This window comes from Drosophila mauritiana, chromosome X (genome assembly GCF_004382145.1).
Source record: "Drosophila mauritiana strain mau12 chromosome X, ASM438214v1, whole genome shotgun sequence".
In the NCBI taxonomy this organism is placed as follows: Eukaryota; Metazoa; Arthropoda; class Insecta; order Diptera; family Drosophilidae; genus Drosophila; species Drosophila mauritiana.
Genome location: NC_046672.1, coordinates 14,974,028 through 15,000,818, shown reverse-complemented (window position 1 = coordinate 15,000,818; position 26,791 = coordinate 14,974,028). Strand labels below are relative to the sequence as shown.

General features: G+C 36.9%; 1 protein-coding gene and 1 pseudogene across 2 annotated transcripts; both read left to right on the top strand.

Annotated features, from left to right (window-relative positions):
• The first annotated feature begins 2,779 nt into the window (after positions 1–2,779).
• Positions 2,780–3,811, top strand: LOC117148373 (annotated as a pseudogene).
• A 10,296-nt stretch (positions 3,812–14,107) lies between these two features.
• LOC117148376 lies at positions 14,108–15,154 on the top strand. Of its 2 annotated transcripts, XM_033315733.1 has the most exons (4): positions 14,108–14,170; positions 14,264–14,407; positions 14,470–14,634; positions 14,722–15,154. In XM_033315733.1, the coding sequence occupies exons 2-4, from the start codon at positions 14,288–14,290 to the stop codon at positions 14,881–14,883; spliced, it is 447 nt and encodes a 148-aa protein (XP_033171624.1). In that variant the 5' UTR covers positions 14,108–14,170; positions 14,264–14,287; the 3' UTR covers positions 14,884–15,154. The 2 variants fall into 2 exon arrangements, with proteins under 2 accessions (XP_033171624.1, XP_033171623.1); XM_033315732.1 differs by having other exon boundaries at positions 14,146–14,407.
• The last annotated feature ends 11,637 nt before the right edge of the window (positions 15,155–26,791 follow it).

Below are 26,791 nucleotides of genomic sequence, written 5' to 3'. Positions count from 1 at the left end.
TTACCCGGATTCCAGCCATGCGAAAGCCATGGAATGTCGCCGGCGCGGTGTGTGTGCGGTGTGTGTGCTGTGTAGAGTGTGGCATGGTGTGTGGAAGACCCGACCAGAAATTGCAAGTTATTTGCGTTTTCAAGCCAAAAATAAGCAACCAAGAAGGAGGTCAAGTGGTGAAGCGGGCGGGAAGAAGCTGACAAAGTGGGCCGAAAAGGTGAACCGGAGCGCATTGCGAACGGAAAGATTGTTACAAAGCCACAAACGGATGCTGCACTGCGAGAAAAGTCGACGAAATTGGTCAGAGATTTTAACAAGAAAGATTTGGCAAATTCAACAGTATTTTTGGTAACATGAGTAGTTATAAAACTAACAATTAAAATGTATGTAAATATATAATAGTATAATAATGATGTGATATAGAACTAATTTATTTAAAACTCAAATGCACCTATTGCAATAATATATTTCTTTATCACAGTTCTTTTCTCTGTACATATGCAAACGCATGCAGCTCCACAAATAAGTTTTCGCCTTGTTCGGGTTTATCGGAACTAATTGCAATGCCGGTGAGGCATAGAGAACCCCTTTCGCCTGACCCTAATTAAACCATAAGTCAGATAAAACCGGGCTAGCAGCCCTGGCACGCACTCATGAAAATCACTTAGCCGAATTAGCCGGGGAAAAACGAGATGCTGGCCAGGCCAAAAACGAGACGAGGCGAGCCGAGACGAGACATTACGTCAACGTCAACTATGTGGCATTGCTCTGTCCGCCCAGAAGGAAAAATGGTTAAGGATATGGCGGGATATATGGTGAGAGGGAGGGGAAGAGAGGGCGAGGGTCAGCCGTAGGCGGGAAAGGACACGCTTTTAATACAATTAGAGCGCTTAAGTTAAGTGCTCCCAGACTACGCAGATGGCCAGATGCTCTGATGCTCTGATGCTCTGATGCTCCTCCTGCTGCCCTCTTTTTCCCCACCACCGATCTTGGAGCCAATGGCACTTTAAGTTAATGGCGTAAGCACAAACGACAGGGGCGCCCCCAAAAGAGGGCCAAAGGAAAAATAGGGGGGTGCTTGGGCTGGGTTAACAACAAAGGATTGAACTTTGTTAGGGACAAGCGGTAAATGAAATGAACTACAGGTGGACAGGGAGTTGGGGCTGGTTTTGGTTTCGGTTTAGTTGGGGATTGGGCCAGGACCACTTGGGTTGGCCCAGGTTAAGTTGGGTGCCAATGAAAGCACGAACGAGGCAATAAATAAGAAATAACATGGCTCAGGAAGAGTATGAGGCTAGCAGATGCCCATTACTTTTAAAAAGTTCATTTGGTAGAGGTTTCAACATTTATTTCATTGCAATCCTGTTAATTGAAGTTCATTATCAAATATTAAATAATGCAGTTAAATAATATAATATACTATATCTGGCAAGTTCTCGAATCATTTAATTTCTGAAAGGAGGTTAGCACCTCAGCACCTCATTTTCCAGGGTATCATTTTGACGCGCCGTCGGCAGCTTTGCACTTGGATCAATACTTACGCCCTGATTAGGGCATTGTGCCATTGACTAACGGTGACCCAGACGGTGTCGACTCCACTTGCAAAGGAGCACCACTTGCCCACCGCCACCCATAATCCGCCAGCCATTTGCCATAATCATTGTCGTTGTCCGCGTCGTCTGCTTCTGGCATAGTGTTAATTGAAAATTAATGGCGCGATGGCAAAAAAAACTAAACATGAACATTTGCGATGACTCGCCACCGCCAGGTGGAGCCAGTTCAGCGACGGAAAGAGGGGAAAACGCGTTTCAGAAAAACTGTGAAAAAGCGGCGGGAAATAATGGGTAACTGGGGGTCGCTGCTCTGAAGTGCTAAGCAAATTAACATTTCCATAATTAAATGCGGATGACGTGGACAAAGGGTGCAAAAGAGTGTAATACATATATAAAATAGCCATGTATATATGTACATGAGTTAAAGGTATACATGGCGGTATAAAAAAGAAGAAGAAATTTCAGGCCGTTTTTAATTGTGATTAATTGCAAATTTCTTTGCCCTCGTCGTCATCTGGTCTTTTCCCCAAATTTACCACCCCTTTCCGCCCACCCTTTACATACATTGTGCAGAGGCGAAAAAGTTGCGTGGGCACGAGGCGTGGCACATGGAGCAGATGCCAACAACGGCGACAATGGCTTAACACTTTGACCGTATTCCAATTTTCCACCCCACACCAATGGTGAGCGGCTTGTGAAATGTCCTCAGCCCGCTGCGAGAAGTGAAGGTTAAATTAAAATAAGTAGGCAGGAAAAAGGGTAAAAGCGTTAAAGATGGGCCAGTAAAATAATGTGGAGTGAAGGAAATTAAGCAGGCCGACTAGAGAATAATAAACGAGTAATTGAATACAAAGGAAACAAATCTTAGAATAAATAGAACAAAATGGACAAAGAAGTGCAAGTGGAACTACCCAAAACGGGGAGCTCTGTTTAAGGTTGTCTTGAGCGGTTTACTCCTTCCCCTTTGGTGACTCATTATATTATTTAAGGATTTTATGATATTATTAAATGGTATACAATTATGCTATTTAAACGTCGCACTAGCTATAACAGATTTTAGCTGATTACCAAGATTTCAAATTTTATGGTTGCGAGTGAAGCTCCTGGCGGCCGACCATCATCGTTGTACATCTCGTCGTGCCAGCTTTTTGTCCCTGTCCTTGCACAGCCAGCGGGAGTAGTTGGCCATGAATTAGTGCCCTAATCTTTTTAGTTTTTCATTCGTTGCCTTTCAGTTTGTCAAACACTTAAATAAGTATAAATATACATTCTTCCTGAGATCTTTTATAGATTTCGAAAATTTATTTGTACAAATATACCTAATTTCGCCATGAATTTCTTCGAGCAGATTAGTGATCAGTTTTGCGGCGTTATGCACACCAACCTAAAGATTCCCATATCTTATTGCGAAACACGCTGCAACTGGAAATTCTCAGCAAATATCGATACAATTATATTGTTCTATACCCTCAGCTTTGGTATCCTTCGAGTGGTGAGTATATATTTATAGTTTGCTGCGCAGCAAGTAATGATCTAATTACATCAAATTCGCAGGTATTCAATTTAATAGATTTCGTGAACCTTTCCTTGGGAGGGACGCAGTTGGGACGGCCAAGCTGTCTCTTGATTCTGAGGGGCGCACATTCGGGGCGCTTACGAGCCCTCAAACAATTTTTAATGCTGCAAGTTAGTGATATACGGCATGGTATCCGTGAGTATAAAGGCCCTTAAAATATATTAATTTCCAATATGTATTGCACCATTGTTATAAGTCACTGCAACCATTGTTTTAATCCAGATCAAGCCGCTTTACATAAATCCCTTCGTTGTGATTTCCGTCATCATCTTGACCAGCGATATGTTTGTGCTGCTATTAGATATCCGCCGACATGCCAGGATACCTCTGGTGCGCAGGGTGACCCTTTGGGAATTGATGCTTAACTTGTGCTGTGTTTTTTACGTGCAGTGGATCCTCAAGAAACAGATACACTGTTAGCCTAGAATTTGTTTGCTTGGAGGAAATGATGTGCTCCATGCCGATATCTGTTTTATAACTTTAATATGGTGAAAGAGAAGCTGAAACTGGGTACAGATGGGAAATTATACTATTTAAACCCTTCATGTTACTGGGAGTGAACATTTAAAACAGGATTAAATTATGCAGTGAATGGGGCTTTTCAAACTTTGGTCATAACTTGGCTAAAAATAATCACACAATTTACATAATATTTGATTTGTGCATTAAATAAACCAATTTAACATCTGTATATCTTTCCTGCTGACTTTAAAATTGGAAACATTTTTGCATATTTTCTAAGTTCCCCTTACAAAAAATGTGAAAATTTGGACAAAAATTTATTTTACAAAATTCCTCTCAAAGGTGACCATTCTGGTTAGTATTGGTTCCTGGTTCCTGGTTAGTATTGGTAACAGGGGGTATAAAATGGTAATTCTTTTTGATTTGTGGCCAATTTTAGTCGAGCTATACCCAAAAAACCGTTCTTAAATATTTCATTTTTTGGAAAAATGGTTTCCCAGATTTTTTGTTAAAAAAATAATCGGTATTTTGATCAAAACATTAAAAATAATTATCCAAATATGGAATGTCAATCCTCGCTGTGTTCGTTGTTTAAACACCAATCGATTTGCATTCAAGTTTGGGAATTTTCAATATTTCGCAAATTTTGATGATGGTACCCCTTACAAAAAATGCAAAAATTTGGCAAAAAATTAATTTTACAGGATCCGTTTAAAAAAGAAAGGGGTGGTTAGTATTGGTTATAAGGAGTATAAAATGGTACTTATTTTTGCTGTGTGACCATTTTTAGACAAGTTATAGCCAAAACAGCCAACTTGAAAATTGGGTTTTTTGCCGAAAAAAGTTTTCCAGATTTTTTGTGAAAAAAATTATCGGTATTTTGATCAAAACATTGAAAATAATGACCCAAATAAGGAATGTCATACCTCGCTGAGTTCGTTGTTTAAATCCCAATCGATCTGCATTCAAGTTTGGAAATTCTAGGATTTTTGAATTTTTCGCAAATTTTGATGATGGTACCCCTTACAAAAAATGCATAAATTTGGCAAAAAAATAATTTTACAGAATCCGTTTAAAAGTGAAAGGGTTGGTTAGTATTGGTTATAAGGAGTATAAAATGGTACTTCTTTTTGCTGTGTGACCATTTTTAGACAAGTTATAGCCAAAACAGCCAACTTGAAAATTGGGTTTTTTGCCGAAAAAAGTTTTCCAGATTTTTTGTGAAAAAAATTATCGGTATTTTGATCAAAACATTGAAAATAATGACCCAAATAAGGAATGTCATACCTCGCTGAGTTCGTTGTTTAAATCCCAATCGATCTGCATTCAAGTTTGGAAATTCTAGGATTTTTGAATTTTTCGCAAATTTTGATGATGGTACCCCTTACAAAAAATGCAAAAATTTGGCAAAAAAATAATTTTACAGAATCCGTTTAAAAGTGAAAGGGGTGGTTAGTATTGGTTATAAGGAGTATAAAATGGTACTTATTTTTGCTGTGTGACCATTTTTAGACAAGTTATAGCCAATACAGCCAACTTGAAAATTGGGTTTTTTGCCGAAAAAAGTTTTCCAGATTTTTTGTGAAAAAAATTATCGGTATTTTGATCAAAACATTGAAAATAATGACCCAAATAAGGAATGTCATACCTCGCTGAGTTCGTTGTTTAAATCCCAATCGATCTGCATTCAAGTTTGGAAATTCTAGGATTTTTGAATTTTTCGCAAATTTTGATGATGGTACCCCTTACAATAAATGCAAAAATTTGGCAAAAAAAAATTTTTACAGAATCCGTTTAAAAGTGAAAGGGGTGGTTAGTATTGGTTATAAGGAGTATAAAATGGTACTTCTTTTTGCTGTGTGACCATTTTTAGACAAGTTATAGCCAAAAGAGCCAACTTGAAAATTGGGTTTTTTGCCAAAAAAAGTTTTCCAGATTTTTTGTGAAAAAAATTATTGGTATTTTGATCAAAACATTGAAAATAATGACCCAAATAAGGAATGTCATACCTCGCTGAGTTCGTTGTTTAAATCCCAATCGATCTGCATTCAAGTTTGGAAATTCTAGGATTTTTGAATTTTTCGCAAATTTTGATGATGGTACCCCTTACAAAAAATGCAAAAATTTGGCAAAAAAATAATTTTACAGAATCCGTTTAAAAGTGAAAGGGGTGGTTAGTATTGGTTATAAGGAGTATAAAATGGTACTTCTTTTTGCTGTGTGACCATTTTTAGACAAGTTATAGCCAAAACAGCAAACTTGAAAATTGGGTTTTTTGCCGAAAAAAGTTTTCCAGATTTTTTGTGAAAAAAATTATCGGTATTTTGATCAAAACATTGAAAATAATGACCCAAATAAGGAATGTCATACCTCGCTGAGTTCGTTGTTTCAATCCCAATCGATCTGCATTCAAGTTTGGAAATTCTAGGATTTTTGATTTTTTCGCAAATTTTGATGATGGTACCCCTTACAAAAAATGCAAAAATTTGGCAAAAAATTAATTTTACAGGATCCGTTTAAAAGTGAAAGGGGTGGTTAGTATTGGTTATAAGGAGTATAAAATGGTACTTCTTTTTGCTGTGTGACCATTTTTAGACAAGTTATAGCCAAAACAGCCAACTTGAAAACTGGGTTTTTTGCCGAAAAAAGTTTTCCAGATTTTTTGTGAAAAAAATTATCGGTATTTTGATAAAAACATTGAAAATAATGACCCAAATAAGGAATGTCATACCTCGCTGAGTTCTTTGTTTAAATCCCAATCGATCTGCATTCAAGTTTGGAAATTCTAGGATTTTTGAATTTTTCGCAAATTTTGATGATGGTACCCCTTACAAAAAATGCAAAAATTTGGCAAAAAATTAATTTTACAGAATCCGTTTAAAAGTGAAAGGGGTGGTTAGTATTGGTTATAAGGAGTATAAAATGGTACTTCTTTTTGCTGTGTGACCATTTTTAGACAAGTTATAGCCAAAACAGCCAACTTGAAAATTGGGTTTTTTGCCGAAAAAAGTTTTCCAGATTTTTTGTGAAAAAAATTATCGGTATTTTGATCAAAACATTGAAAATAATGACCCAAATAAGGAATGTCATACCTCGCTGAGTTCGTTGTTTAAATCCCAATCGATCTGCATTCAAGTTTGGAAATTCTAGGATTTTTGAATTTTTCGCAAATTTTGATGATGGTACCCCTTACAAAAAATGCAAAAATTTGGCAAAAAAATAATTTTACAGAATCCGTTTAAAAGTGAAAGGGGTGGTTAGTATTGGTTATAAGGAGTATAAAATGGTACTTATTTTTGCTGTGTGACCATTTTTAGACAAGTTATAGCCAATACAGCCAACTTGAAAATTGGGTTTTTTGCCGAAAAAAGTTTTCCAGATTTTTTGTGAAAAAAATTATCGGTATTTTGATCAAAACATTGAAAATAATGACCCAAATAAGGAATGTCATACCTCGCTGAGTTCGTTGTTTAAATCCCAATCGATCTGCATTCAAGTTTGGAAATTCTAGGATTTTTGAATTTTTCGCAAATTTTGATGATGGTACCCCTTACAATAAATGCAAAAATTTGGCAAAAAAATAATTTTACAGAATCCGTTTAAAAGTGAAAGGGGTGGTTAGTATTGGTTATAAGGAGTATAAAATGGTACTTCTTTTTGCTGTGTGACCATTTTTAGACAAGTTATAGCCAAAAGAGCCAACTTGAAAATTGGGTTTTTTGCCAAAAAAAGTTTTCCAGATTTTTTGTGAAAAAAATTATTGGTATTTTGATCAAAACATTGAAAATAATGACCCAAATAAGGAATGTCATACCTCGCTGAGTTCGTTGTTTAAATCCCAATCGATCTGCATTCAAGTTTGGAAATTCTAGGATTTTTGAATTTTTCGCAAATTTTGATGATGGTACCCCTTACAAAAAATGCAAAAATTTGGCAAAAAAATAATTTTACAGAATCCGTTTAAAAGTGAAAGGGGTGGTTAGTATTGGTTATAAGGAGTATAAAATGGTACTTCTTTTTGCTGTGTGACCATTTTTAGACAAGTTATAGCCAAAACAGCCAACTTGAAAATTGGGTTTTTTGCCGAAAAAAGTTTTCCAGATTTTTTGTGAAAAAAATTATCGGTATTTTGATCAAAACATTGAAAATAATGACCCAAATAAGGAATGTCATACCTCGCTGAGTTCGTTGTTTAAATCCCAATCGATCTGCATTCAAGTTTGGAAATTCTAGGATTTTTGATTTTTTCGCAAATTTTGATGATGGTACCCCTTACAAAAAATGCAAAAATTTGACAAAAAATTAATTTTACAGAATCCGTTTAAAAGTGAAAGGGGTGGTTAGTATTGGTTATAAGGAGTATAAAATGGTACTTCTTTTTGCTGTGTGACCATTTTTAGACAAGTTATAGCCAAAACAGCCAACTTGAAAATTGGGTTTTTTGCCGAAAAAAGTTTTCCAGATTTTTTGTGAAAAAAATTATCGGTATTTTGATCAAAACATTGAAAATAATGACCCAAATAAGGAATGTCATACCTCGCTGAGTTCGTTGTTTAAATCCCAATCGATCTGCATTCAAGTTTGGAAATTCTAGGATTTTTGAATTTTTCGCAAATTTTGATGATGGTACCCCTTACAAAAAATGCAAAAATTTGGCAAAAAATTAATTTTACAGAATCCGTTTAAAAGTGAAAGGGGTGGTTAGTATTGGTTATAAGGAGTATAAAATGGTACTTCTTTTTGCTGTGTGACCATTTTTAGACAAGTTATAGCCAAAACAGCCAACTTGAAAATTGGGTTTTTTGCCGAAAAAAGTTTTCCAGATTTTTTGTGAAAAAAATTATCGGTATTTTGATCAAAACATTGAAAATAATGACCCAAATAAGGAATGTCATACCTCGCTGAGTTCGTTGTTTAAATCCCAATCGATCTGCATTCAAGTTTGGAAATTCTAGGATTTTTGAATTTTTCGCAAATTTTGATGATGGTACCCCTTACAAAAAATGCAAAAATTTTGCAAAAAATTAATTTTACAGAATCCGTTTAAAAGTGAAAGGGGTGGTTAGTATTGGTTATAAGGAGTATAAAATGGTACTTCTTTTTGCTGTGTGACCATTTTTAGACAAGTTATAGCCAAAACAGCCAACTTGAAAATTGGGTTTTTTGCCGAAAAAAGTTTTCCAGATTTTTTGTGAAAAAAATTATCGGTATTTTGATCAAAACATTGAAAATAATGACCCAAATAAGGAATGTCATACCTCGCTGAGTTCGTTGTTTAAATCCCAATCGATCTGCATTCAAGTTTGGAAATTCTAGGATTTTTGAATTTTTCGCAAATTTTGATGATGGTACCCCTTACAAAAAATGCAAAAATTGCCAAAAAATTAATTTTACAGAATCCGTTTAAAAGTGAAAGGGGTGGTTAGTATTGGTTATAAGGAGTATAAAATGGTACTTCTTTTTGCTGTGTGACCATTTTTAGACAAGTTATAGCCAAAACAGCCAACTTGAAAATTGGGTTTTTTGCCGAAAAAAGTTTTCCAGATTTTTTGTGAAAAAAATTATCGGTATTTTGATCAAAACATTGAAAATAATGACCCAAATAAGGAATGTCATACCTCGCTGAGTTCGTTGTTTAAATCCCAATCGATCTGCATTCAAGTTTGGAAATTCTAGGATTTTTGAATTTTTCGCAAATTTTGATGATGGTACCCCTTACAAAAAATGCAAAAATTTGGCAAAAAATTAATTTTACAGAATCCGTTTAAAAGTGAAAGGGGTGGTTAGTATTGGTTATAAGGAGTATAAAATGGTACTTCTTTTTGCTGTGTGACCATTTTTAGACAAGTTATAGCCAAAACAGCCAACTTGAAAATTGGGTTTTTTGCCGAAAAAAGTTTTCCAGATTTTTTGTGAAAAAAATTATCGGTATTTTGATCAAAACATTGAAAATAATGACCCAAATAAGGAATGTCATACCTCGCTGAGTTCGTTGTTTAAATCCCAATCGATCTGCATTCAAGTTTGGAAATTCTAGGATTTTTGAATTTTTCGCAAATTTTGATGATGGTACCCCTTACAAAAAATGCAAAAATTTGGCAAAAAATTAATTTTACAGAATCCGTTTAAAAGTGAAAGGGGTGGTTAGTATTGGTTATAAGGAGTATAAAATGGTACTTCTTTTTGCTGTGTGACCATTTTTAGACAAGTTATAGCCAAAACAGCCAACTTGAAAATTGGGTTTTTTGCCAAAAAAAGTTTTCCAGATTTTTTGTGAAAAAAATTATCGGTATTTTGATCAAAACATTGAAAATAATGACCCAAATAAGGAATGTCATACCTCGCTGAGTTCGTTGTTTAAATCCCAATCGATCTGCATTCAAGTTTGGAAATTCTAGGATTTTTGAATTTTTCGCAAATTTTGATGATGGTACCCCTTACAAAAAATGCAAAAATTTGGCAAAAAAATAATTTTACAGAATCCTTTAAAAGTGAAAGGGGTGGTTAGTATTGGTTATAAGGAGTATAAAATGGTACTTCTTTTTGCTGTGTGACCATTTTTAGACAAGTTATAGCCAAAACAGCCAACTTGAAAATTGGGTTTTTTGCCGAAAAAAGTTTTCCAGATTTTTTGTGAAAAAAATTATCGGTATTTTGATCAAAACATTGAAAATAATGACCCAAATAAGGAATGTCATACCTCGCTGAGTTCGTTGTTTAAATCCCAATCGATCTGCATTCAAGTTTGGAAATTCTAGGATTTTTGAATTTTTCGCAAATTTTGATGATGGTACCCCTTACAAAAAATGCAAAAATTTGGCCAAAAATTAATTTTACAGAATCCGTTTAAAAAAGAAAGGGGTGGTTAGTATTGGTTATAAGGAGTATAAAATGGTACTTCTTTTTGCTGTGTGACCATTTTTAGACAAGTTATAGCCAAAACAGCCAACTTGAAAATTGGGTTTTTTGCCGAAAAAAGTTTTCCAGATTTTTTGTGAAAAAAATTATCGGTATTTTGATCAAAACATTGAAAATAATGACCCAAATAAGGAATGTCATACCTCGCTGAGTTCGTTGTTTAAATCCCAATCGATCTGCATTCAAGTTTGGAAATTCTAGGATTTTTGAATTTTTCGCAAATTTTGATGATGGTACCCCTTACAAAAAATGCAAAAATTTGGCAAAAAATTAATTTTACAAATCCGTTTAAAAGTGAAAGGGGTGGTTAGTATTGGTTATAAGGAGTATAAAATGGTACTTCTTTTTGCTGTGTGACCATTTTTAGACAAGTTATAGCCAAAACAGCCAACTTGAAAATTGGGTTTTTTGCCGAAAAAGTTTTCCAGATTTTTTGTGAAAAAAATTATCGGTATTTTGATCAAAACATTGAAAATAATGACCCAAATAAGGAATGTCATACCTCGCTGAGTTCGTTGTTTAAATCCCAATCGATCTGCATTCAAGTTTGGAAATTCTGGATTTTTGATTTTTCGCAAATTTTGATGATGGTACCCCTTACAAAAAATGCAAAAATTTGGCAAAAAAATAATTTTACAGAATCCGTTTAAAAGTGAAAGGGGTGGTTAGTATTGGTTATAAGGAGTATAAAATGGTACTTATTTTTGCTGTGTGACCATTTTTAGACAAGTTATAGCCAAAACAGCCAACTTGAAAATTGGGTTTTTTGCCAAAAAAAGTTTTCCAGATTTTTTGTGAAAAAAATTATCGGTATTTTGATCAAAACATTGAAAATAATGACCCAAATAAGGAATGTCATACCTCGCTGAGTTCGTTGTTTAAATCCCAATCGATCTGCATTCAAGTTTGGAAATTCTAGGATTTTTGAATTTTTCGCAAATTTTGATGATGGTACCCCTTACAAAAAATGCAAAAATTTGGCAAAAAATTAATTTTACAGAATCCGTTAAAAGTGAAAGGGGTGGTTAGTATTGGTTATAAGGAGTATAAAATGGTACTTCTTTTTGCTGTGTGACCATTTTTAGACAAGTTATAGCCAAAACAGCCAACTTGAAAATTGGGTTTTTTGCCGAAAAAAGTTTTCCAGATTTTTTGTGAAAAAAATTATCGGTATTTTGATCAAAACATTGAAAATAATGACCCAAATAAGGAATGTCATACCTCGCTGAGTTCGTTGTTTAAATCCCAATCGATCTGCATTCAAGTTTGGAAATTCTAGGATTTTTGAATTTTTCGCAAATTTTGATGATGGTACCCCTTACAAAAAATGCAAAAATTTGGCAAAAAATTAATTTTACAGGATCCGTTTAAAAGTAAAAGGGGTGGTTAGTATTGGTTATAAGGAGTATAAAATGGTTTCTTTTTGCTGTGTGACCATTTTTAGACAAGTTATAGCCAAAACAGCCAACTTGAAAATTGGGTTTTTTGCGAAAAAAGTTTTCCAGATTTTTTGTGAAAAAAATTATCGGTATTTTGATCAAAACATTGAAAATAATGACCCAAATAAGGAATGTCATACCTCGCTGAGTTCTTTGTTTAAATCCCAATCGATCTGCATTCAAGTTTGGAAATTCTAGGATTTTTGAATTTTTCGCAAATTTTGATGATGGTACCCCTTACAAAAAATGCAAAAATTTGGCAAAAAAATAATTTTACAGAATCCGTTTAAAAGTGAAAGGGGTGGTTAGTATTGGTTATAAGGAGTATAAAATGGTACTTCTTTTTGCTGTGTGACCATTTTTAGACAAGTTATAGCCAAAACAGCCAACTTGAAAATTGGGTTTTTTGCCGAAAAAAGTTTTCCAGATTTTTTGTGAAAAAAATTATCGGTATTTTGATCAAAACATTGAAAATAATGACCCAAATAAGGAATGTCATACCTCGCTGAGTTCGTTGTTTAAATCCCAATCGATCTGCATTCAAGTTTGGAAATTCTAGGATTTTTGAATTTTTCGCAAATTTTGATGATGGTACCCCTTACAATAAATGCAAAAATTTGGCAAAAAAATAATTTTACAGAATCCGTTTAAAAGTGAAAGGGGTGGTTAGTATTGGTTATAAGGAGTATAAAATGGTACTTCTTTTTGCTGTGTGACCATTTTTAGACAAGTTATAGCCAAAAGAGCCAACTTGAAAATTGGGTTTTTTGCCAAAAAAAGTTTTCCAGATTTTTTGTGAAAAAAATTATTGGTATTTTGATCAAAACATTGAAAATAATGACCCAAATAAGGAATGTCATACCTCGCTGAGTTCGTTGTTTAAATCCCAATCGATCTGCATTCAAGTTTGGAAATTCTAGGATTTTTGAATTTTTCGCAAATTTTGATGATGGTACCCCTTACAAAAAATGCAAAAATTTGGCAAAAAAATAATTTTACAGAATCCGTTTAAAAGTGAAAGGGGTGGTTAGTATTGGTTATAAGGAGTATAAAATGGTACTTCTTTTTGCTGTGTGACCATTTTTAGACAAGTTATAGCCAAAACAGCCAACTTGAAAATTGGGTTTTTTGCCGAAAAAAGTTTTCCAGATTTTTTGTGAAAAAAATTATCGGTATTTTGATCAAAACATTGAAAATAATGACCCAAATAAGGAATGTCATACCTCGCTGAGTTCGTTGTTTAAATCCCAATCGATCTGCATTCAAGTTTGGAAATTCTGGGATTTTTGAATTTTTCGCAAATTTTGATGATGGTACCCCTTACAAAAAATGCAAAAATTTGTCCAAAAATTAATTTTACAGGATCCGTTTAAAAAAGAAAGGGGTGGTTAGTATTGGTTATAAGGAGTATAAAATGGTAATTATTTTTGCTGTGTGACCATTTTTAGTCAAGTTATAGCCAAAAAAACCAACTTGAAAATTACGTTTTTTGCCAAAAATAGTTTTCCAAATTTTTTGTGAAAAAAATTATCGGTACTTTGATCAAAACTTTGAAAATAATTACCCAAATAAGGAATGTCATAACTCGCTGAGTTCGTTGTTTAAATAACAATCGATTTGCATTCAAGTTTGGGAATTCTGTGATTTTTTAATTTTTCACAAATTTTGATGATGGTACCCCTTACAGAAAATGCGAAAATTTGGCAAAAAATTAATTTTACAGAATCCGTTTAAAAGTGAAAGGGGTGGTTAGTATTGGTTATAAGGAGTATAAAATGGCAATTATTTTTGCTGTGTGACCATTTTTAGTCAAGTTATAGCCAAAAACGTCATATTGAAAATTGTGTTTTTTGCAAGAAATAATTTTCCAGTTTTTTTTGTGAAAAAAATAATCTTAAAGCTTAATAAAATTAAGCGTCTTATTCCCTCCCCTTTGTTTACTCATTATATTATTAAAGGATAAGTGAAAGGACAATAGTATTTAATTATGCCATTTATACGTCACAATAGTTATAAAAGATTTGTGCTGATTACCAAGATTTAAAATTTTGACAAATTTTGGAGCAGCGAGTGAAGCTCCTGGCGGCCGACCATCATCGTTGTACATCTCGTCGTGCCAGCTTTTTGTCCCTGTCCTTGCACAGCCAGCGGGAGTAGTTGGCCATGAATTAGTGCCCTAATCTTTTTCGTTTTTCATCCGTTGCCTTTCAGTCTGTCAAACACTTAAATAAGTATAAATATACATTCTTCCTGAGATCTTTTATAGATTTCGAAAATTTATTTGTACAAATATACCTAATTTCGCCATGAATTTCTTCGAGCAGATTAGTGATCAGTTTTGCGGCGTTATGCACACCAACCTAAAGATACCCATATCTTATTGCGAAACACGCTGCAACTGGAAATTCTCAGCAAATATCGATACAATTATATTGTTCTATACCCTCAGCTTTGGTATCCTTCGAGTGGTGAGTATATATTTATAGTTTGCTGCGCAGCAAGTAATGATCTAATTACATCAAATTCGCAGGTATTCAATTTAATAGATTTCGTGAACCTTTCCTTGGGAGGGACGCAGTTGGGACGGCCAAGCTGTCTCTTGATTCTGAGGGGCGCACATTCGGGGCGCTTACGAGCCCTCAAACAATTTTTAATGCTGCAAGCGTGGATGTTAGTGATATACGGCATGGTATCCGTGAGTATAAAGGCCCTTAAAATATATTAATTTCCAATATGTATTGCACCATTGTTATAAGTCACTGCAACCATTGTTTTAATCCAGATCAAGCCGCTTTACATAAATCCCTTCGTTGTGATTTCCGTCATCATCTTGACCAGCGATATGTTTGTGCTGCTATTAGATATCCGCCGACATGCCAGGATACCTCTGGTGCGCAGGGTGACCCTTTGGGAAATGATCCTCAAGAAACAGATACACTGTTAGCCTAGAATTTTTTTGCTTGGAGGAAATGATGTGCTCCATGCCGATATCTGTTTTATAACTTTAATATGGTGAAAGAGAAGCTGAAACTGGGTACAGATGGGAAATTATACTATTTAAACCCTTCATGTTACTGGGAGTGAACATTTAAAACAGGATTAAATTATGCAGTGAATGGGGCTTTTCAAACTTTGGTCATAACTTGGCTAAAAATAATCACACAATTTACATAATATTTGATTTGTGCATTAAATAAACCAATTTAACATCTGTATATCTTTCCTGCTGACTTTAAAATTGGAAACATTTTTGCATATTTTCTAAGTACCCCTTACAAAAAATGTGAAAATTTGGACAAAAATTTATTTTACAAAATTCCTCTCAAAGGTGATAGGAATGGTTAGTATTGGTAACAGGGGGTATAAAATGGTAATTCTTTTTGATTTGTGGCCAATTTTAGTCGAGCTATACCCAAAAAACCGTTCTTAAATATTTCATTTTTTGGAAAAATGGTTTCCCAGATTTTTTGTTAAAAAAAATAATCGGTATTTTGATCAAAACATTAAAAATAATGATCCAAATATGGAATGTCATACCTCGTTGAGTTTGTTTTTTAAATCCCAATCGATTTGCATTCAAGTTTGGGAATTGTGGGATTTTTCAATTTTTGCAAATTTGCATTCAAATTTTCAAGGCATTTTCAATTTTTCACAAATTGTGATAATGCGAAATGAAAATTTAAGATTTTTATCTGTTAATGCGAATTGATTGTTGCTTTTATACCCGTTACTATACACGTTCATTTTTTTTCGTCTTATCATAATTTTAATATCTTAAATCAAAGCAAATAAACTTAAATCAAGTATTTCATATTAAATATATATCTCTTGGTTGCAACGAAAATACACAATGCTTAATAGCAAAAAAAAAAAGTCTTAAGCAAGAAGTACATTCATGTACTGGCCGCCATTTCAAGTCTAGCTGCGGAGAAGTCAAACTTGGCCGGCTTGTAAAGCCAAAGCTAACACACACAGACACACACAGCTGTCTTGGCTACAGTTTTCCCAGCGTATGGACCGCTTCTGTTTGTGTGGGAGTCCACTTAACACAATGTTTGTCTTGGCAATTACACGCGCCTCCTTCAGCGCTGTCCGAAATTTGTTGCCAAGCCAAGTTTGATTGTCGAACGCGGGTGGTGGGGAGGGGAAAATGGAAGCGGGTGCTGATTTTCTGGTGGGGCAGACTCGACAGTGGGTGCCCTATAGTTGGGCTGACGAATAATTCCATTACTTAACGTTTGAGTCGCACATAAGGCACGCAGCTTGGTAGGAAAAGCCGGAAAGACTGGGGCAAGTTTTATATGTATGCCACCGTATATGTATGTGTATTGGGGGGCAAGTTTTATATGTGTGTGTTTAGCTATAAATGTCTCCTGTGACCAGTGGCAACAATGGCAAAGCTGATGCTTAAGTAATACAAAATGCAAATACTTTGGATACGTTGATGATGGAGCAGCGTTTGTTTGTGAATGCACAGCAAACATTGAATGCTGCAAATTTGATAATAAATGATAATAAATTAATATTACCCATAAATTTATATTTAAAATTTTGCTAAGATTTAAGTAAAGGATGTAACATTTTTATTTAGTTTAAACTTAAAATGTGACGACTTCTCAAAATCTGTAAATACATATAAACCTATACATATTTAGGTGCCCTTGAGCTGCTTTTCCTACCAACTTTCAATATTTTCGTTAGTGTACTTGTTGTAGTGGGGTTTTCCTTCCTTTTTATTCTTTTTTTTTTTCGTCAGCAGTAAGGCAGCAAAGTCACTTGACGAGCTTCCGGCTTAAGGTTATTTGCACACAACTCCTCTTTTGGCTCGCCATGTGCTCTTGTTATGCCACTGCTTGTGATATCCACTCGTCGATTGTTCTGCACGCCCCTGCCACCACCCCCTCCATGTCAGCATGCCCCCGGGGGCTAACCGACCCATCAGCCCCAGCCCCAATCCCCCGGAAAACCCTCACTCCTGTTGGCCGTAAAAGTGGCGTCCATGTGACAAATATATGGCGGCATCTTGTCGCAGCTTAAGACGAAATGTAAACACAAACAGGGCAGACGAAAATACGCCACCCAACCACTCCAGCTCTTACACACACACCCACCCACCCCGCCCCCCTTTCGAATGTTAAATTATGCGTGGCCCCGCCCACTTTTTGGGGCCACTGTCTGTTATTGTCGCCTCTCGTTCACTGCCTATTTGCTGGCGTTTTTAGCGTCGAGTTCGTCAGTTTGTCGGCTTGCCATTTAGTCAGCTCGTAAAAACAAAATAGCGAACAACGAGAGCAAACACAATTGGAAAATGGAAAATCAAAAACTCATCTGCATGCCGCTGGATCGTTTAAATCAACTGTGCAACTCGAACTCGAACGCTTTCCCCAGCTGCCCAGTCACGTCCTGCCATTCGAGAGGTTAGTGCCGCTTAAAGAGGAAAATAATAAAAAATAAAAAAATAAAAAATAGTGGGGTTTTCATGTCATGTGCTATTTTGTTATTTTCGACCATAGAGCGAACGAGGTGACGAATGATCGTGACCATAATAAATTGACAAAAACGATTCCATTCTTTTCAATTCAATGGACAAATGTCGACTGGTGCTGCTCGAAATCTCATTTGTTGCCGCATCTTTGGCCGGATGCTTGATTTTTGGTCTCACAATGGCAAATCACGGCCCTAACGCCAATTTATTCGCAGCTGGGAACGATTTAATGGCATTCATATATGTATATATGCATTTTTCATCGGGCTCAAGGTAATTTATACTTTAAATATGCTCTTAATCTAAAAAATGTTTAAAGTAATATTAAGGGTAATTCAAAGTTGTGTCTTTGAAACACTTCCAAGCTGAGCTATATGTGTATTAATTTTTACTTTTAAGCTTAAGTTTTAAAATACTGTGATTTATATTTCTTTTAAATTTACCTGTTTCGAAAACCCAGTGTCGAAGCACTAAATATGTTTGGCCTGTGCATGGAATCTGCCTGTCCGTCGATGGACCATACTTTTTCATTATTTCCCTGTAGTGGCTGTATCCTTTGGACTCCTTTGCACCACCTTTGTGCCTTGCTGTGTTGCCCGATTTGAGCTCCATGTTTGCTATTCCCTTTGTCGTTCCACACGCACTTTGCCCATAGCCAGTAGACATTATATCTAAGAGCTGGCCATGGCAACCCATTAATGCCCCCTCCGAAGGACCCAATATATACTGCTTTTCTACGGCCAGCGGCGCTTTTGACGCCTCATTCTGGGATCCTCCAGCTCTGTGAGGAACGTCAATTCAATACGTTTAAAAGTTCATTTGCTGTTTAGCTTGGTCATTATGTGCCTAGACCCATAACCATCTTCTGATGATGCCCTGCCACCCACACCCACCCACAGCCACCCCCTGTCTAGCCTTGAGTTGGGTAAAAGGGACTTGGCTTTGGGTTGCCAGAGCTGGAGTCATTGGAGTCCTTGGAAGGAGAGGAGGTTGGCCATTAAATGGGCACTCAATGTGTTTGTCTAACTTGCCATTTGCGATGATAATATTGTTGTATGGCCGTTACATAGATGTTACGGCCGGACAGAAAGACTACGGCCTTTGTTGTTGCGTTCCGGCCCATTGTTGTTGGCATTGCCATTGGCCATTGGACGGACATCTCCTGCTGCTGCTGCTGCTGTCCAAGTATTTCCAAATCGTTTGGCTCGACGTTTTGATTTCGTTATCAGTTTTTATGCTTATAAGTATCGGACACATGCACAAGCACATTCTGTCGATAAATATACCCTACTAATGGGGTATCATTAGTTTGATAAGTTGGCAAAACAAATTTGGTAGTACTATGTGCAATAACTGCTTCGTACTTCATAAGTTGCCATTGGGCATAATAGTGTTCGCTTGTTAATTCAAGAAGTTTGAATATTTCTGATATCTATTTCGGGAAAGATTTGATGAAAACCGTATGCATATGACATTATTAAATTTATGAAATCTTACGCACCCCTTTTTTTATTAAAAAATACAAGTTCTCTTCCCTTATAAATATAACCAAAAACTGCTTTGAGTTTGCCAGTCAAAATATTCGATATCTAGGCCGAAAAGTTCACTAAAAAGCCCTTATCGCTGCATTAACTTAAGGGTATTTAATTGTACCTATATCACTAAGTCTATTCTCATGATTTTGTTGTTTTGAACATGGTGTGCTGCTGTTGCTGGCTTTTATTTTTGCGCTGTTTGGTCAATTGGAAAACATTTCGATGCAGACTTTTGGTCGCCGTCTCGTTGGCCAAACCGCCGGCGCCACCGAAAACCGAAAACGAAAGAGGTGGTGCGCCGGGGGGTGATATTGGTTGGCTTTTCCAGGAGGTGGTGGTGGTGGTGGTGGGGGCTCCGTTACTCGGCATAATGGCGTCGTTATTATTTTGGCATTAAAAAGAATTAATACGCTTCAATAGTTCTCGTTGTCGTCGCCAGGAGTCTCGAGACGCCTCTCAACGTGAATAGATCGTTAGGCAGTATGCCAGCCATTCACCCCTAAAAATGCCACCCAGAATTTTCCACCCCGCCTTCCCTTTCGGTTCAAGAGGACTTTTCCTTTATCGAGGCTTTGCTAGTTTTCCATTCTCCTTTTGGCTTTGCACTCTGCTTTGTCACGCATTGGAGAGCAATTTTTGGCTCTCGAAGCATGCAAATGGAAGAGGAGGAGAAAAGGGGGCGGTGGAAAGGGGTGGAAGCTGGGAAATTCTTAGTGAAAGACTGTGGTGGGAGGAAAAGAGGGGCCAGATGATACACGCACTGAGCGGAATGGACGACGTTTCATAGGCAGCCGTGCATGAGTTTCCCTTTTACACATTTTCCCTATTTTCCTCAATTTTTCTCATTTACCCCCGACTGGCCACATTCTTCTCTCGCTAAATACAGTGCTTAATGTTTTCATTTTCCTTTTGACCATCTGTAGGACTTGGCTTTCTATCGTTTGTGTGCCCCAGAAATACACTAGTCACGGACATCGATGGGGCTATTAAAAGGTTCTATTGACAAGCTCGTATTTTGTCTATGTCTCCATCAATTATTATTTAATATATTACTTAGTATGGTAAATAGCTTCAATAAAGAGGCAATACACTTGTTGTCCAATGTAACAATTAAAATGTGAAAGTAAGTATTAAGTTAGTTAAGTATTTATAGATACAGCTATAAACAATGTATAGGATATAAAGTTAACCTATTCTATAGGTGACATAAATGTAAAGACATAACAAATTTATGGTAAAGTATTCAAATTGCATACACACAGAGAATAAGGCGACTATTTAAACCCATTGTGAGTTTTTCACGGCTTTTTCGATTCAGTCGGTCAAAGAGCAACGCGCTCCGCTAAAAACTCATCAATAAATCATCAACATCACATGTGTGATTACACATTGGTAAACGCAAAGCCCCCTCTTCCGGGCCATTTACGAGTTTAAAAGCGGACAACTGCCAATAATTGCACATAATTCCATACTGAATCCTTTGACAACGTCATTCAGCCGACTTCAGGTGCGCCACTAAACAAACAATATGCGACAAACCACTTGACACGATAAATGCGCCCTGGACAATCGATGGAAAATGCGAAATGAAAAATGAAAATCGGTGGAGAGTGCTTAGTGCACTGGTCATGATGATTAACTCGTAATCCCCGAGGATTTATATATATATATTTTTTCGCAATTTAACTGCAGGAAAACAAATTGTAAAGGTGTCATTAAAAAGTGAATGAAGGGAATCCCTTATCTACATTGGCGTATTAAAGGTAATGTTATATTTAATACGTGAATAATTTAACAAATCCTAGACATAAATGTCATATTGCAGTTCGGCTTAAATTAAATATTGTAAATATTAGGCCGTATTTTTTTTTTTTAATTCTAGTTTTGTAGACATTTAAAAACATTTCATTAAATCAAACGGGTTTTAGAGTTTTCATTAAATGCACACAAGCATTCTAAATTGTTTGCTTTCAATATTTTGGTTGTCAAATAACTTGTATAGCTGATTTGGGAATTTGATAGAATAAACACGCTATTTCTGTAACATTTTTATTTTGGATGTTATGACCTCAACCACTTGACAATTGCTCTTGTAAACTGGTGCAAGTTTAATTAAAAGCAAATTTAATTTCGTAAAAAACATATATTAATCTAATAGATTATAGAAACAACTAATTTATCATAATTCAATATGAATTTTTTTTCTAGTTTCACTCATATTTCCTGTATGTGACATAAAAACTTCCGCCGCCGACCGACATTTGCGCAAATTGCAATTAGGAGTGATATAGTTGCCGCTGCTGTCGATAATATAATAATAAAAAGAATTATTATTATTATTATGGGGGACGGTGGGCATGGTTGATGGGCTGGCTTGGAATTTGCATCAATGCAAATTCGATTTGCAATCGTTCAGGGCGAGCCGGAATCAGAATTAGAATCAGGAGCAGAATCAGAATGCGAATCAGAATCAGAGAGAGGGCCAGCATTCCAATTCCAATTTAGTTGCACGCAAATATTTATTTAATTTCTATGCAAACTCATGCACAGATACAGATGCAGGGGCGAATGCAGATTGCCATCCAGATACGGTCACATATGCAAAATGGCATATACATAGATACGGATACAGATACTCGTACAGATACTGATGCAGATACAGATACAGATACAGATGCAGACACATAAATACAGGTGCTGTCACTGCATATCTATTAGATACACATTCCCGTAAAACGAATATTTTCATTTTGGCATTTTGCCCCCTCATTCTCTTCTCCATTTCTTTTTTTGCCCAAATTCCGCATTCGTGTGTATGTTTGCTTTCAATCCAGGTAGCTGAAAAATATATCAAAATATACACATACAGTTGGATTATATTTGGGACATTGCCATCTATACAGTACATGCGTGTGTTTTGCGCACAAGAGTTTAGCAGCCTTTGAACTGAAAACGTAGAGTATTTGCTTATTAAGAAGGAGTTGCAATTAAAGTCAAGCCTACAAGCGTTGTAATTGACTGCTGGAGGATCTCGACGAACCGAAGGACAAGTACCGACTGGTTCATTTGTTTGGTTCTCCAGAAACGGAAGCGGATGCAAGGTTACGTCCACATCAGTTTCGGTTTGCGAAATGCAAGTGCTATATGCGCATATGTGTGTGCCATCGAGTTCATTGTTATTTGTTATTGCGATTGAGGCCTCTGATTGTGTTGATTTAAGGCCGACATAAGATCTCTCTCGACGGCTTATTTTATATGTTTACCAAGTTAATCGAATCGATTATCAATTTGATTACTTACAACTGAATTTTAATTAAGCTTGCATTGTATTTCTTGCTAGCCAAAGAACTTATCTCCTAATGCGATGATGGGTATCAATTAAAGATTATAAGTATTTAAGACTTTTAAGTTAGAAAGTTCGAATTACAAAACCTATTCTAAATTTTTTAATAGCTCTCGCCGATGTTTTTCAACTGGGGTCGAAGTGTTTTGGCAATGTCCCGAAAAGAATGATGAATTGTTTGCTAGTAGGCTAACTAAAATCGGAATTCCATTTACCAAGCCCAATCGCAATTCAAATCCGATCCCTTGGGTTCCACATCCTTCCCAGGGGTATTATGCACCAACACTCAACAATTTGCTATTTACCCATAATGGCCACTGAACCCTCAGCACGATTCAACCGACGATGACTGACTGTGGCTCTCATTCCTTTTGTTTGCGTTTTTTGTCGCTTTTATTGTGAGTGAAAATCATGAATTTTCCCCGGAAAAGGAGCAGCAAACCGGAAGACAGAAGACGACGACGAGTAAACCGCTTTGTGCAGTCTGTGTGTGGAAAAGGGACCAAAAAGAGGAGGGGGAGCTGGAGAATTTCTGGCTAATGAACACGACACTGACATCGAAGCGAAATGGGGGGTTGGTTAAAAAAGGGTGTTTAGTGCATTTCGCAATTATGAAATTCTAGCGGCGGCAGTGGGTTTCGCTGGCTGTCTGTAGCTGGCTGCCTGCTATCCGGCAGCAAATTTAGAACAAGCGTAAAATTTGCAATTAAATGCCTGGCAAAAAACCACCGTCCCCATCCGACCGCGCCCACTAATAAAGGGACAGCCATGGCAGGGCAACAAACATGGATATATATGTATGGCTATGTATGTACGTAGTTGCATAAATGAGGTCAGTTCCTCGTGCTCCAGCTCTTGGCTTTCTCGTTTTTTCTCATTTTTGGGCTTGTTGTGACATTTTTTGGTGCATTAAAGCAACAATACTGACAAAAACACAGCAGAAATGCAGAACAACAGCAACAACAACACTGTCTAGCAGTCAGGTGAATGGGAATGGGCAAAAGTGCTCTGCTCTCCGCACATTGCGTATACGCCACGCTGGTCACGATGCAATAATGCCCAGCGTTGGCATTAAAAATAAACTGCAAATGAATACAAAACAAGGGTACGTGGATAGCAAATGATGACCGTATTATTGATACCCCATGAGGAAAACTGAAGAAATCGCTTCTTATTTACCATATATACAACAAACTGCTATTATATCTTCAATTAGTTTGATTATGAGCCTAATTGAAATTATGTTAAGCAAGTTCATTTTTATTTTGCTATCTATATTCCCCACATTTTTACCACGAATGCAATAAGCAGCCAACTAGTCGTATACGCAACGCTTATCCCGCGGCAATGCGTTATGGTGCATTGATTAGATATTGTACCTGATTGGATTTTGATGAGTTACATCTGCTTCACAGCTGCAGCTTAAATCCAAGCGACAACTAGTCGTATACGTAACGTTTACCCTGTAGCCATCAAGCAGTTATAAAAACGCAGTAACAACACAAAAAACACACACACCAAACTAAAAAAAAAAAGAATAGCAAAAAGAGGAGGAGGAGGAGAGGCGACAAAAGGAACAACAAGAGGGGCAAACAAACAGCGACAAGAAAATGACAGAAGGTTTCGATTATACAACAAGGGAAGGGGCTGTGTGAACAGGGTAATATAGCTTGTTGTTTGAGCGGATTGGTAGGGGGTATATATGGCGTATATATGGGCAGCATAGGGGTACTAGGGATATTTGGGGGTGGGGGTGAGGTTGTGCTGGACTCCGAGCAGACACATGTATGCTTTGGCTTCAATGTGCAGCTGAGGGCGTGGCCAGTGCAGTGACACTGCGCCCGTTCCGTTGACCCGCATCCACAAACAAGGACGAGGACGTGGACGCGGATGTGGATGTGGAAGTGGATGTGGATGAGGAGTGCAAAAAGGATTCACAGTCGCCGGGACATGGCAAATGATAAATGACAAAGGACATACGCACTCGCCTTTATTTCATTCCCCTTCCTCCCAGTTTTTGTTCGGTTCGAAGAAGGGCAGCTGCTGTTCCTCGTTCCTGTCCCTCAAGTTGGTTAAGTAATATGTGGGATGCACTGCAGGATCAGCTGGTCTTTCGATTTGAAGGTGTTTGATTAATCGCCGAAGTGAGCTTTAATCAAAAGTTTATATGTAAATGATTTAGTCAAATACATTTCCAGTTGTTTCCACTACTCAGCTTGCAATTGTTATATCTCTATTTAATTTCACTCATTTATTAATGCTCTTAACATACTTTTGTGAATTTTCTAATGCATTTCTTCATTATTTAGCTATACATTTTTCAAGTGAATCTATGCTTCACTGATTAAATAGCACTTAAACAGCTTTAAGTAGTTTCTTCGAAATTATCAACCAACCAATTCGTTAAATTGTTGTATTTATTCTACGGTTATAAGCTAAGCTTTCCCTCGTTTTATGTTCTATTGTTAGTTAGAGCAGTTTTCTTCAGTTATATTGCCACAATGTTTTCATATCTCGTTGAATTCTTCAATTTACAGTACTCTTACGCCTCATTGGACAGAACAATCAGACAATTGTCAAAATTATGTGTATTTGCATATGTTCACTGGACGACAGAGGATGTGTTCTCAAGTTTCCACTCGAGCGAGCCATTTTAATTAGCCAAATCAACACGACGGGGGTAAAAGTGGAAATTGAGATGGAAATTTCCATTTGACGGAAGTGGACACTTGGCATCGTCCGATGGCTTTAAGGACGGCACTTAAAGCCCGGTTATGGCCCCCAAAGGAACATATACGCTGCATTATATCTCTTTCTATATATACATATTCGAATAGCCCGCATCCGGCGTGTTCAATTTGCGGCTACATGAAAAAGGCAATGGCACTGGCAATGACTACCAGTTTCGACGACCCTTGTCCCCTTCCGGTCGTCCTGTTCTCCTGCCCCCACCTCTTCAATGCTTCCGTTTCCGGTTCTCCTCAATTTGATTTTTGGCCATTTTGGCCGGGGGGAAACGTGGCCGGCGATGAAATTAGCACCGCCCCGCCTCGCCCACTTTGCATATTATCCAGGATGGGATTTTCGGTGACCGGACCGTGAGCAATTCAATTAAATCGTTCGTCGTTTTAAAAACCAAATAAAAATCAAAATAAAAATCAAAATTAAATTCATGCCAGCAGTTTTCGAACATGGGACACGGACCTGGTCAGCAGTCCAGTTCTCGGCCATTCAATTGGCATTTCAATTTGATTTGCCGGCCATGGCCGAAACGGCCGAGAGCAGACTTTTTAATGTGCAAATCGTTTGAATTGTTTGAATCAATTAAATTGCTGGCCACGCATCGGCGACCTATTTTGATTTATTTTTGGGTATTTTCGCAGTATTCCCTAGATCGCAGAAGTCGACGGTGCTTTTGATAAAAACAAATTGATTCAATAGCTTAACAAATCGAAGCGTATAAAATCGAGATGTATCTCGACGTGGAGGTGCATAAATCCTGCAAATTCATTAGGCAAGTCTTTTAACTTTACACAAATGGAGCAGCCGATGGATATATATATGGTTGTTGTCCCGTTTTTCGCTTGTAACAAATTAAATTCAATTATACTCGCTGGACACTGACCCATAAATCCAGGAAAAATTGTTGCAGCCATGGATGGACATCCATCCATCAATCACACAGTCCATCAATCAGCGCAACGTGCCAAAAATCAATCTGTCGCACTAATTTCATCAGTTTAAGCCAAATGCATTTATTTCTGCCTTGTGTCAGTAGTTGATCTGTAGGCAGAAAAAAAAAAACGACAAATGGGGCTGCATGCAATCTGCTTAATTAGTCAATTGCTTTATTCTGGAGAAGCAAAAATAGCATGCATAGAGGGATAAAACCATTGTGGAATGTTGTCCTAGCTTTTGCATGCAAATATAATCTTTAAATTTAAATCCGAAATATTTTAAATATTTTATTTGATTTTCTTGCTTTCATTGTTGCACATTTAGTTCACTGCAATTGTATTAAATATGTATTTTTAATTTATTGAATTACAATATTCAAATTCGCTTGGTGGCCGCTTCTGTTTATTTATATTCCATACTCCGCCCATTCCCCTTATTCCACTCCCTTGCGTATAGGTAACCAACATTCGATTTAGAAATATTTCAATCGCACTGGAGCTCCTCTTGCCCTGCAACCTATTTGTCCATTGTGCACTTGTTTGATTAATGATCTGTGTCCTGGCTTAAATTGCATCGACCCTCCTGACTTTTCCTCTCCGTTTTTCCCCCCTTTTCCAGTCATTCCGGCGGGGTAATGACGGCGGGTGTTACGAGGGATAAATGACTCTAGTTTGAGCCCAGCCGGTACAAATGTCAATTTCATTTTGGGCCGCCCTGCGGCCAGAATAAATTGTATCCAGTCGATGGCACTGATTGCAGGTTTGATCCGGGCGTGGGGAACGGTGTGGCAAAGGAACAGGAACGGAAATGG

What these genes read in the sequence shown, in the direction of transcription:
- LOC117148376 (XM_033315732.1), top strand. Translation starts at nt 14,246, where the DNA reads ATGAATTTCTTCGAGCAGATTAGTGATCAGTTTTGCGGCGTTATGCAC. An exon ending in GCTTTGGTATCCTTCGAGTG is followed by an intron (nt 14,408 to 14,469) that starts GTGAGTATATAT and finishes TCAAATTCGCAG; the next exon opens with GTATTCAATTTAATAGATTT. An exon ending in TGATATACGGCATGGTATCC is followed by an intron (nt 14,635 to 14,721) that starts GTGAGTATAAAG and finishes GTTTTAATCCAG; the next exon opens with ATCAAGCCGCTTTACATAAA.